This window comes from Lathamus discolor, chromosome 5 (assembly GCF_037157495.1).
Source record: "Lathamus discolor isolate bLatDis1 chromosome 5, bLatDis1.hap1, whole genome shotgun sequence".
Taxonomy (NCBI): Eukaryota; Metazoa; Chordata; class Aves; order Psittaciformes; family Psittacidae; genus Lathamus; species Lathamus discolor.
Window position 1 is genome coordinate 49,975,234 of NC_088888.1, and position 12,070 is coordinate 49,987,303.

Below are 12,070 nucleotides of genomic sequence, written 5' to 3' on the forward strand. Positions count from 1 at the left end.
TGGATACCCTTTAAATAGGTAGTTTACCAAAAGCAAATGTTTTCTTCTTCTTAAGCTATGTATGTAAATGTTAGTTCATAAGGCTTAATGATTAAGAAGAATAACCAGCATGGGAGGGTGCAGCTGTGCTAGGCATCACTTGTTCAAACTGAAGTCATGTAGTAAAAATGAAATGACTGTTTAAGTAGGCATTTGTGGTGGATGATGCTGTTAGCATTTAAACCTGGGGCACTCTGACAAGGAAGAGAGCTTTCAGGAAGGATTGCATAGCATGTAACCTGTTTGTTTCATAGACTACACTGAAAAGAATTAGATGCTGTTTACAAAAAAACCCAAACAAAAACTTAATGTATGAAGTGAATCTGTAAAAGAGAGGCTTCCACAAACCAAAGTCTTCTCTTTGAGTCTTCACCTTTGAGTCACTTCAGCTCTCCATTCTACTTGGCCTCATATTAATACTGTTTTGACACTTGGAAGAAAATATCCCAAGCATACAAAGTCAAGAACAAAATGGGGTGGGGGGAAGTACAAATATCTGGGTTGGATTCTGATGGAGATGTTGCTGGGCATCAGTTGTTAAGTGGTAATTGCATGATTTGTGTTATTTTCAATAAAAATTTTACGTTCTTCTGTTAACTTCATCATTACAAGTTGTTGAGTTTTAACTGATAAATGTCTGTCATTACTATCTCTCTATTATTTAACCAAGATAACCCACAGAAAGTTCAAAGAAAAACTTCGCTTTATATGTGGCAAGTCCTAGTGCTTTTGGACATACATTAAATTTTTACAGTAAAACACTGAAATACAGATCAGTATCAGGACCTCAGATACTTCAGAGACTGGGATATTAGTAAAAGTGAGGGAAAGTAGTTCCCTTTTTTTCAGGACTAAATAAGGTAACCTCAGGTAACAAGGCTTAATAATCACAATATTCTCAATCAAAGCAACCAAGAAAAAATTAAAAACAGGTTTATGCTGTAAATGTCAATAGTGAAATCACGTTGTTGTGTTCTTGACAAAGTTATATTGTGCTTCTTTAGTTCTTAAATAAGCTGCACATGTGAATGTCTTGGTAGGAGTCAGTATGGGAAGGTGCAGAGTGCTTGCAGACGGGAGTTATGCTGGCTCAGAAGGCAAGCCCTTGAGTCCCTGAGGCACAGGGAGGGCTCCCCTGGCACTGGTGACAGCTCGCCAAGTCCAACCACAGTGTCCAGGTGCCACCTCGTGGTTGGTCACTGGCAATAGACGAGAAGACAGCTACTGCTGTGGGCTGACCCTGGCTGGCAGGCGCAGGAAAGCCTCCCTACCCAGTCGCTTATTCACTCCTTGCCAATAGGATGAGGGAGAGAAGGAGAAGGGCAGAAAGTGAGAAAACTTGTGGGTGAAGATAAAGATTATTTAATAAGTGAAGGGGGAAAAAAAGCCAAACCACAGACTTCACAAGTGATGCAAAAGCAGTCCCTGGCCACTAATAGACAAATGCCTTGCCAGTCCCTGAGCAGCTGCTCCTTTAGAAAAATCACCTGCCTGGCTTTGTTGCTGAGCATGGTATCATATGGAAGAGAATATCTCTTAGGTCAGTTTGAGTCAGCTCTGCCGGCCATGTCCACCCCCAGCCTACTCACTGGTCGGGCAGCATAAGAAACAGAGAAGTCCCTGACAGTGTGGAAGCTCTGCTTAGCAATAGCTAAAACGTGAATGCGTTACCAAGGCTATTTTAGTCACCCACCTGAAATAAAGCAGTGTATGGGCAGCTGTGAAGAAAATTAACTCCATCCCAGCCAAACCAGTACAGGTACCAACATAAATTACTGCTTTACTCAATACTGTTTATTTGGGACAGTGAAAATAGTATGATTAATAACTTTATTAACTTTTACACATCTTCTGAAGCCACTGTTTGTGTAACTTCAGTCATTTTCACAGAGGGATTAACACAGTGTGAGAGAATCAAACTAACCCTATTTGTAGGGAGACCTAAGAATGAAGTATTTTCTTGCCACGTTATTTTAGTAAACTAAAGAAGTTGCGCTTTTATTCCCCCCCCCCCCTTTTTTTTTTAATAAGGCTTGGAAGAACTTCATAGTTTTCTAAATACTGTTTAACTCGTTTCTTCCTGCAATCTCTTGAGTTCTGCTTCAACAAAGCCTATTGCTTTGGACTGCTTTCATGCCCGAAAAACAGCACCAAGTCTGGTTTGTGCTACTGCCACTTACAGTGGCTAGGCATTAGGGTCCCACCTGCTTCTTTCCTGTCATTTGGGAGTTGGAAAACCATTCCCCCAAGGTAGAGTGAATTCTTGCAAATGGCATGGAGCATCCATAGAGACACCTAGAAATACACCGAAAAGCAGTTTGAAAGCAGACCTGTGGACAATTAGTTTTCAGCACTGAGTTGCTCCTGTCTGATTGTATGAAGTAAAAGGTAGGAGGAAGGAGAAAATGGCCCAGTACACAAATAAAGTCCCCTGACTGCTTAAACTAATGTTAATTAACTATATTCTGAACCAAGGAGGAACATTACATTAGTTGTTTGACATTTCCTATAATTGTACTTTAAAATAGATAAGTATTGCTCAGAGAAAGCAGTGAAAGCAATGCCAAAACAGTAACAAGATTAAATAGATTAAGTTAGAAGCCTTTCATAATATGGTCCCTCCACACCCATGAAGTTCTCTTAACTTCAGTATTGCAGTCACCAAACACAGGCACTAGTTCTTGATAAAAAAATACAAAATATTGCACAACTTATAATAAAATCATGTAACTTGGTGACATATTGCCATTTTCTTCATTTAATGAGAATATGAAATAGTTTTAATCACCTGATTTGATACAGTATCTATAAGTTCAAACAGTTTATATAGTGTTGACATATATTACAGTTTTAAGTTAGGCGGGATGCAATATCTAAACTTAATTTTCTGTTGCTAGGTCAATAAAGTTCTCCGAAATCATAATATCAAGCCACATTGGATGTTTGCATTGGACAGCATAATCAGAAAAGCTGTGCAGACTGCTATAACTATTCTAGTCCCAGGTGAGTAATTTCTTAATACTTAGCAAATATTTATTAGTTGATCTCTTTAAACATAATTTAGAGTTGCAATTATGATACTTAACTTAAGATTTTGAAACTAGCAGCAGCTTTTTTCCTGCTCACTGTCTGTTTTGCAACTTCAAAACTAATCAGTGTATTGTCCAAGTTGTTTTGGAAAGCATCTTTCCAAGATGTGCAGTCTAAACAATTCTGCAACACAGTGAGCAGTAGTAGGCTCAAGTGCTCTGGAGCCTGATTTTTGAGATGCTCATTGCTGCCCTTGTAATCTAAAGGATAGACCACTTGCCAGCATGTGCTGAGTGTGGAAGGTGTTTTTTACAAAGTGCTGCAGATTAATGATGTACTCTTTGGAGTACTTGAAGGTCTCCTTGGCTCCTGGTCAGAAACTGTCTAAAGAGAAAAAAAACCAAAACCAACCAAACAAACCTACAGTGCCTGCAGTTCGAAGACTGTATTTTGAATGTTGTGGAAGTAGAAGAACGTTGTAGAAGGCTAGGCTGTGACCAAAGGAGTCTGTGTAGGAGAAACTGTAGCCCATTCTGTTAACTACCAGAGTTACTTTTCTCTGCAGCTACTTCTAAGCTTGTGATTCCCCTGTTCCCCACACTGGAAGTAATGGTGAAATTTTCAAACATAGGATTTAATGCTTTAATCTGAAGTCAGAATACTTATGTTCCTGTTTTCTGCAGTGGGTTGTCTTCAGTTATCAACAGTAGGATCTGAAACTTCCAACAAAAGCTGCAGCTCTTCCTGTTCTCATTGGTATTTTCCATAGCAGCACAATCAGCAAGGCATAAATAGGGTTTCTGTGTTAGTTTCAAGTCATAAGGAAAACCTGTCTTTTGATTAGACTGCCAAGCACCTATTAACAGGAATTATTGCTGTATAATAAGAGTGCTGTAGAATTCCACATTAATAGACTCTTCTTCCCCATACCTCTCAGTATCAGCATTAAATGTACATGGTCAAGCTTAAACAAAAGCCTCTGTGCCCCATTAACTTTCAAGCACTGATCATCTGCCTCTTCCCTAATTGCTTTACCCTACTTATGATTGCTTCTCCTTGCCTTTCCTTATTCTTCATTCCCACCCTCCATGAATGATATGAAAATTTATCTCTGGCCTTAACACTTCTAAAAATTATGGAATGTTTTAGGAATGATATGAAGCAGATGTACAGTTATACTGCCTGCCTAGTGGTGAACAATGGCAAAATGAGCTTCTGTTCTTATTATCATGATGCAGAATTTCAAAGCAAATTCAGATATATTTGCCTAGCAATATTTGGGTAACTGCTGTATAATACATCTGCTTTCTTTAATTTAGAAGCATAACTCTCTCGATCTTAGTATGTTCAGTCTTGAAATAGTTATGTAGCATTGAAATGAAGAGATGAAATGGATCAAGGAACAAATGTCCCTTTTGTAAAGTAGAGAAATGTACTTGTTAGTTCTGCAGCAGAAAGGGCAAAAAACAAGTGTGATTCATGGAAAAAAAAGCATTTTGGTGAGGAGGCTAAAGGGAGTGCTCAGCAGTAAGAAGCCACAATTGAAAGAAGGAAGGAAGAAAGATATATATTAAATTATTAGAATTAACAAACAGATGTTGCAGTAATAGGTTATGTGAGAGTATAAGTTCTTCTGTACATATCTTGCATACCTGGTAAGCTCTGGTAAACAGGCTAAACAGGGAATACAGAAGCCAGAGCACACATACAGCTTTGTGTCCACGGTTTTGTGGATGTACATCATTTCAATATAAGCAACATTGTCTCTTAAAAGTGGAAGGGAAGTGTGCTACATATATTTTTTGTAGAGGGGTCTGTTTTTTATTTCCTCTCTATATTTTTGGATACCATTTTTGGTAAACACAGAATTCTTATAAAGGGAGAATGCTACACGTGCCAGAATAGCAACAACAGGAATAGCTGGATATAAAAGAAATAACAGTTATTTGTTTAATAAAACGTTTCAGCTCAGACACGTGAGAAATCACAACACTGAGAATGAAATTAAGCAAAAGAAAGTACCTCTGCTGCGCATAGTACTTCAGCACAATTTTATGTGAAATGCTAGCCAAATCTGGAATCCTATTCATCCAGATTTTTTGGGGGGTTTATAGCTTTCAAACATTTGATAGGCTGAATAATAACCAGTGTAAACCAAGATGCTGTTATGGTCTGAGTGGTCTTACACCCCTAGAAAGTCTCATCTGTTCCCTTGCTACAGAAATTTCATCCAAAGCTGTAGGATGATTTGTTAAATAGTCACTTAGGTCCGCTTTTGTTTTAATGTTTAAGTAATGTTTAGCGTCCTCAATTATTTTTTTTCTTTCATTTATATTTTCATGTTACTAATAGAACTGAGGCCACATTTTAGCCTTGCGTCTGAAAGTGATACAGCAGATCAAGATGATGTAGAAGTTGAAGATCAAGATGAGCGGCCTCAGAATCAAACTATCCAACAGCCTTGCATTGTCATGGAAGATGCAGTAGCTACCTCAGGTGTAAGCACACTCAGCTCTACGGTTTCACATGAGTCCCAGGCTGCTCACAGATCACTGAGTGTCCAGCTGGGCAGGCTAAAATTAGAGACAAACAGGTAAGTCTGGACATCAGGAGACACTAGCCTGCTTGTGACAATGTGTTTGCTTAGCTTTTAAAATACATGTGCTAGAATTCTAGTGACAGTATCAAAGTTCCATATTACTGCAAGTTGTTCATTTAAATGATGGTCACTGTTTAGCTGTGACTGACCACTTCTACTAGTTTTATTCATTTCAAAACAATAGTGATGCAAGTTAAGGTCAGTCTTGATTTCAGGTGCTTTTCAAGAAAGGTTTGAAAAAACTGAGCTTGCTGCTAAGCTTCTGCTTTTTCTCTCCTTTGTATGCTGTGTAAGGCTGATGAATGTTACTATGTTTTCTGTCCATTAAGGCAGAACTTGCTGTTCTTTTCTGTAGTTATTCTTGGGGAATGAACTCAAGCTACTGGACAGCCACATATGAACTCTACCAGGAAACTACTGCAGGCTTGCTTTAGGCACAGCACTCACTGCAGCAGTGAATTTTACCTTTTTATTTTTTTTTTTTTTTTTTTTAATTCTTCTCAGAAAGATGGGGGAAAGCAGGTGTGTTGTTTAAAAAAAGAAATAAGCCAGAAGTTTGGATATCTTTATTTTTTTTTTTTTTCCCCCAGAAATACACATATTCCACTTTAAACCTGAGAAGTGGTTCTTTGGGCCTTTTTGCTTAAGTAATGTCAGAGACAAATTTTTCTTCATTCTTTTATCCAAATAATCTTTTATATATATTTTTTTATTAAAATATACCAGATAGTCTGTTTGAAGTAGATATTTTAGCTTTTGCAGTATCCCATTTATGGCACTGGATTTCCTACTGACCTCAGTATATTTTGAGTATGACCTTGATAGAAAGAGAACACGTCTTCAATAAGACAGTTGTTATGCTTCTAGAATGTTCTTTGTAGTTACTGTTCCAATTGGAATTAAAATGTTAAACTGCACTTTACTTTTAAATGTGCCTAAGAATTCTGCCATAATTAGAGTAACTCATTAGACTATGCTGTTCTTAGGTATCGGTATTTTTGATTTTTTTTTATGTTACAATCCATATTTTGCTTGTTGGAGATATTTTGACTGCCTTACTGATACACTGAAATAAATACAGAAATAATTTAGATTGGTTCACTTCCCAAGTTCGTGATGGGAGTTGCATCAGAAGTGATCCATTTGTAGAGGATTTTCTAGTACTTTGCTTTTGTAAATTTACTGAATGCAAAGCTTTTGGCCAAATAATCACATCCTGTCATTCATGCAGAAATTTTGAGGTAAATAATATGAGCAATTGTTTAAGTATTAATTAAAGCTTTATTGGCACAATCAGCAAGCAGTGCTCAAGAGAAAATAGTTGATTATTTTATTGGCCCCAAAAGCCTTTTTCAATCAGAATGGATAGAGACAAAAATTAACAGAAAGGTGACTGCACACTTGTCTGGCCAGACTTTCAATCTGCACTGAGATTAACTGAGCTGTGGGTGTGTGTAGAGGCACAAAGCAGCTTTGTGGACTTGTTAGCTCAGGTGCGGAAGCACTCAAATGTGACTATGCTGCTGCTGGACCTGTATGGAAGCTAAAAGTGGGGCTTGATGTTTTCACAAGCAATCATACAGGATGGAGTTTACTTCCATGCAGATACAGTTAAGGTGTTTTTGTAGCACGTTCTCTAGCTGAATTCCAGAATGTGTCCACTCTTCAGTGTCCCAGAAAAAAAAAAGTTGCAGTGCTTATTTCTTCTTGACATTCTCAAAAGTAATTGCTTGGGGGGGGGGGGGCACAAGGTATTTTGCCTCCTCTTTTCTCACTCTTCATATAACATAGAAGGGTAGGCACTAAGTGCCTGGTATGTGAGGGACAGCCCTTGTGTGCATGAGAATATATTTCCCCGATTTACGAAATGCAACCACAAGTTTTCAGCACATTTTCATCACAGCTCCAGCCTTGCCATACCTTTGAAAATGTCTGCTGGAGAAATGTGAAACTGGCATTTTTCTGTACCAAACATTATGTCACAAAGTTTAGCCCTTGGTTTATGAAACACTTCAGTATTTGTTCGTATCAGTTACAGTTTTGTTTAAAACAGAATGCTGGCTGTAGAAATTTCTCTGAAATTTTGTACCATGCCACCTGTTTAGTGGGTGGATGAGTATATGGAGTGTGTGTTTGGGGCTTTTTGTTTTGTTTTCTTTTTTAAAGAGCTGTAGCTTTAGGAATCAGTGAATGTTTATGTCTTGGTATAGGTCATAATAAATCTATAGTGAGACAATACTCCTGTGAAAGTTGAAGAAGTCTGTCTTTGTCTCTGTCAAGAAGGTTTCCAGCTTAAGTGTATTAAGATCTTCACTTTCCTGAAAATTTGAAACTATTTAAGGAAATGTGTGCTTCCTTTCCATTATTTCATAGGTTATTGGAGGAGCTGGTTCAAAAAGAGAGAGAATTTCAACTCCTCTTACATCAAGCTATAGAAGAAAAAGATCAAGAGATCAGAAACCTACGGCTTAGGTCACAGCCAATAGGTAAGTGAGAGGAATTTTCAAGGAAAAGTTTCATACTGGCTGCAGATGAAGACAGTGGCAGCTCAACTGGTCTTGTTATTGAGCTAGTCCCAGCAAAGCTACTTTATTATGCTGCTTCTAGTAGGGTTTGCTTTGAAGTAAGAATGTACAGTGTAGAAACAAATTACTGAATTTGTTAATCACAGTACAAGGAATGGTACGATTTAAATATTTTTGATTGTGATTGTATGGAAGAGTACAAGGCTTATATCCTACAGAATAAATACTGTTTCTAAAGAGGATAATCAAGTATGTTTAGGTATATGTTCTTTGAATTACAGGCTGTTCCAATTGTTACACTGAAAGTTCAAGAGGGTTTAATTGCTGAGATGTAAATACTACTTAAGACTTACTGAGGAAAGTTTTTTGATACATATCTGCCCTGAAGAAGGTGGAAGTGCTAATGTTTCCATGTAATATGCTTCAAAGGAGTATTTTCCAAAAGCAGCTGATCCTCAATCTAGAGCACTGCCTACACACCAATTGTATGAGTTAACGCTGAACACTTCAGATAAATTGATGCAGCAACGTTAGTGTGGAAATAGTTACAGTGTGATTGATGTGCCTTGTACAGGTAAAATAATTTTCAAAGAGGACAAAAAAATGCGATCTGTACCAATGCTGACACTATTTTAACTGCACCCCTAACCAAGTAGAGTAATTGGTGCATAACTGTCTATAAACTGTAATTAAGTGTGTGCCTTGGGAATTGACATTTATCTGAATTTATGGGGATACTGGTATTTTAAGCTTGAAGGGAAAGCTTACTGAAGAAAGTGCTTCAGCAGTCAAAAATGACAAGAGGTTGCTTTGGCAACACAAAACCTTTTTTTTAAAATGCTTATTCTAGATATTCCTGGATTGTCTCTCTGTCATCGTCATTCCACTGGCACAAGGACCGAAGACCCTGATCTCATAAGCTGGCTGACTGTTCAAGGAGCTGATGAGGCCACGATAAACAAGGTAGCAATGATTCTGTTAAGTCTTTTACAGTTACAGTACTGTGTTGTGACTTGATGCAAGATGATACCAAACCTTTTTGATTACTTCAGCACATGGAGAGGTTAATTTGTTTTCAGAGGATAGAAAAAAGCCATGAATATAGAGGCCTTCATAAAAATAGAATACTGTTAATAATTCCTATATCTGATTTGGAATAAGGGAATAAAATGACAGTATAGCTTTGTCATAGAATCATAAGATGGTTTGGGTTGGAAGGGACCTTGAAGATCATCTAGTTCCAACCCCCCCCTACCATGGGGGTTCTAGTCTTCCACTAGAGCAGGTTGCTCAAAGCCCCGTACAACCTGGCCTTGAACACTTCCAGAGACAGGGCATTCACAGCTTCTCTGGGCAGCCTGTTCTAGTGACTCACCACCTTCACAGCGAAGAATTTCCTTGGCTCACAATTTTTCAGCGTTTTTACACATTGCAGCAGTTCCTGCTGATTATACCCTAGATATAGGGTACATGTTCACCCTCAGCTAACTGTGTTAAGATGAGATTTCCTGAAGTAGATTGGTCTGCTCTGCAACAAATTATATAATCTTAGAGGTGTTGAGCAGAATTTTGGCTGACTTAAGAAAACCTGCATGTAGTTATCACTCCTACAGATCAGATCAAAGGTTCCTTGAAACTCAAGTATATCAAATTTAGATGGCCACTTTTGAAAAGGTAGGTCTTAACTGTTGTTTTCTATTTCTTCATGGGTGAAATGTGGTATTAATTATGCTCTAATTGGTGTTCATTCAAGTCTGTGACACTGAGGTAGCAGCGTTAACAGCAGAAATGCCAGCTGACAAAAGTTTTAGGTAGCTGTAAAAGCGTGACAAGTTGTGCCTGTTATGCAAATGTATACAATACAAAAAATAAGTAGTTTCAATGTGTTTCTAGAAGTATGGATGAATCTGTTAAGTATACCACATTTTGGCCCAATTTTATGTTTCTTCTAAGCTTCTAATTTTAAGGGCAGGTGGTACATAAAGCATACAAAGTTAGATTATAATTCTAACAAACTGTTCATTTAAACTTCTTTTTGTAGTTCTTGGCCGAAGACTACACATTAATGGATGTTCTCTGCTATGTTACACGAGATGATCTAAAATGTCTGAGACTGAGGTAAGTCTTCGCAGTTAAATGAACTGTGCTGAGCAGGAGTTGCATTTTGTTGCAAGAGAACATACGTGATACTAAGTCTCTATTTGTTGTATTGTGCAGTGTTAATTTAAAATAAGGAAAACTTTCCAGTATGTCTTTGTATACTGATGCTGTCCCAATAACAGCTGATACTGTTTAAATTAGTTTAAAATAAGCTTTTCTATTAAAGGAAAGCAAAGGGAGAATTTTAAAGTAAAGCTTTTACCTTACGCCTGGAGAGACAGGAAAACCCATCAGAGTCTTTACTTAAAAAAGTAGAGAGAACAAAACTTCTGTAGTTCATCGTCAAACTTCAGAAATACTACTCATGGACTGCAACTAACAATAGACTTCACCTAATCATGCCAGGTGTGTGGGTCATTGCAGAACCACGTTTAAGTAGAAACAACAGAAGCTATCAAACACTCTGTGTGGGCCCAGTCAGTTTTAAAATAAACAACTAAAAAAAAAAAAATAAAAAATATGTCAAGTGCTGAGATTTTTTCATAATGTTGAAAGTCTGCTGTGGGTTATGCAGGACCTTTGGCCCAGAAGTCTGAATTTCAGAAAGTGGGCATCTGACAAGTGGAAAGATTGCCCAGTACTATAATCAGAAAAGGACTCTGTTCTCTATTTGAGTATTGCATGTTGAATTTTACCTTTGATCGGCCTTCCCACTGAATATAATTAGTCAAAACCAGAGCAAGAAAATCGGAAGGCAGCTAAACTGGAATGCTTCCAGGCTAAAGAATATCTTTGTTCCTGATCATCTTTGTGATTTTCCTTTACAGAGGAGGAATGCTATGCACGCTCTGGAAGGCCATCACGGACTTTCGAGGGAAACATGCCTGACACTGAAATTTTTCTTCACTTCTCTGCAGAAAGGAGAAGGTTTCCTTTCAGCACAGGGCAGGTGTGCTGTCAGAAGGACTGTTGCACTTTAATCCAGTATTTGTTTACCAATGTTAAAAACACTGCAGCTTCCTGACTGCTTTTACTCCTATAATCCATAAGGAAACTGTAAACAACCAGCAACGTTATTTTACTTCAAATGTTTTTACATGCAAGTTTTTCAAAAACTAAAATAAATAAATAAACCCCACCATAATAAACTCATGAAGTATTGTAGTCAAAGTAACCAGATGTTAATTTCATGAAAAACTGATGTAAGATTTCATGTGACTATACATCACTGGAACAAAACCAAAATGTGACAACAACTTCTCAAGTTTCTCTTTCTTTGTAATATATCTCTATAATCTGTAGTAGAACTTCATAATTTCAATCATAATTAGATATTTTTCTTTTAGTGTGCAAGACCTAATGGTAATTGTTTTTACCTACTACCCTACATAGTTTAATATTGTTTATTTTTGGTAATTTAAGTTCTATGGTGCATTTGTTTTAGAGCTGTTTATGTACTACTGAACTGTACCAGTTGTATACACCTGAACCACAGTAATGTTAGCTTGTTCTAAAGCTATCTCTGACATACACAGTTGAAAATAAAAAGAACCTAAGACTTATTTTTTCCTTTTTTTTTTTTTTTTTTACTTTAAAATAATAAAAGTGTAGAACTGGAAAATACTGGAATAAAAAAGGAGGAAAAAGTCATATTTGGTTATCAAGGGAACCTTTCTGACATATGTTAAAGTTTGGAGTTTGATAATCATGGCATTGAATATTTTCCTGTTCAGTCTTAACTCACAGTCCAGGGCTGAACAAAATTCTTCTCTGAGTG

At 37.3% G+C, this 12,070-nt stretch overlaps 1 protein-coding gene across 2 annotated transcripts in view; it reads left to right on the forward strand.

The window, feature by feature from the left end:
* Positions 1-11,855, forward strand: part of MAP3K5 (mitogen-activated protein kinase kinase kinase 5) — a 99,849-nt gene extending 87,994 nt beyond the window's left edge. For both annotated transcript variants that reach the window (XM_065680767.1, XM_065680768.1), the window contains exons 25-30: positions 2,937-3,042; positions 5,422-5,662; positions 8,042-8,154; positions 9,044-9,156; positions 10,235-10,311; positions 11,121-11,855. In XM_065680767.1, coding sequence (XP_065536839.1) covers positions 2,937-3,042; positions 5,422-5,662; positions 8,042-8,154; positions 9,044-9,156; positions 10,235-10,311; positions 11,121-11,181 — 711 coding nt within the window. In that variant the 3' untranslated portion in view covers positions 11,182-11,855. The remainder of the gene's footprint in view (positions 1-2,936; positions 3,043-5,421; positions 5,663-8,041; positions 8,155-9,043; positions 9,157-10,234; positions 10,312-11,120) is intronic.
* The last annotated feature ends 215 nt before the right edge of the window (positions 11,856-12,070 follow it).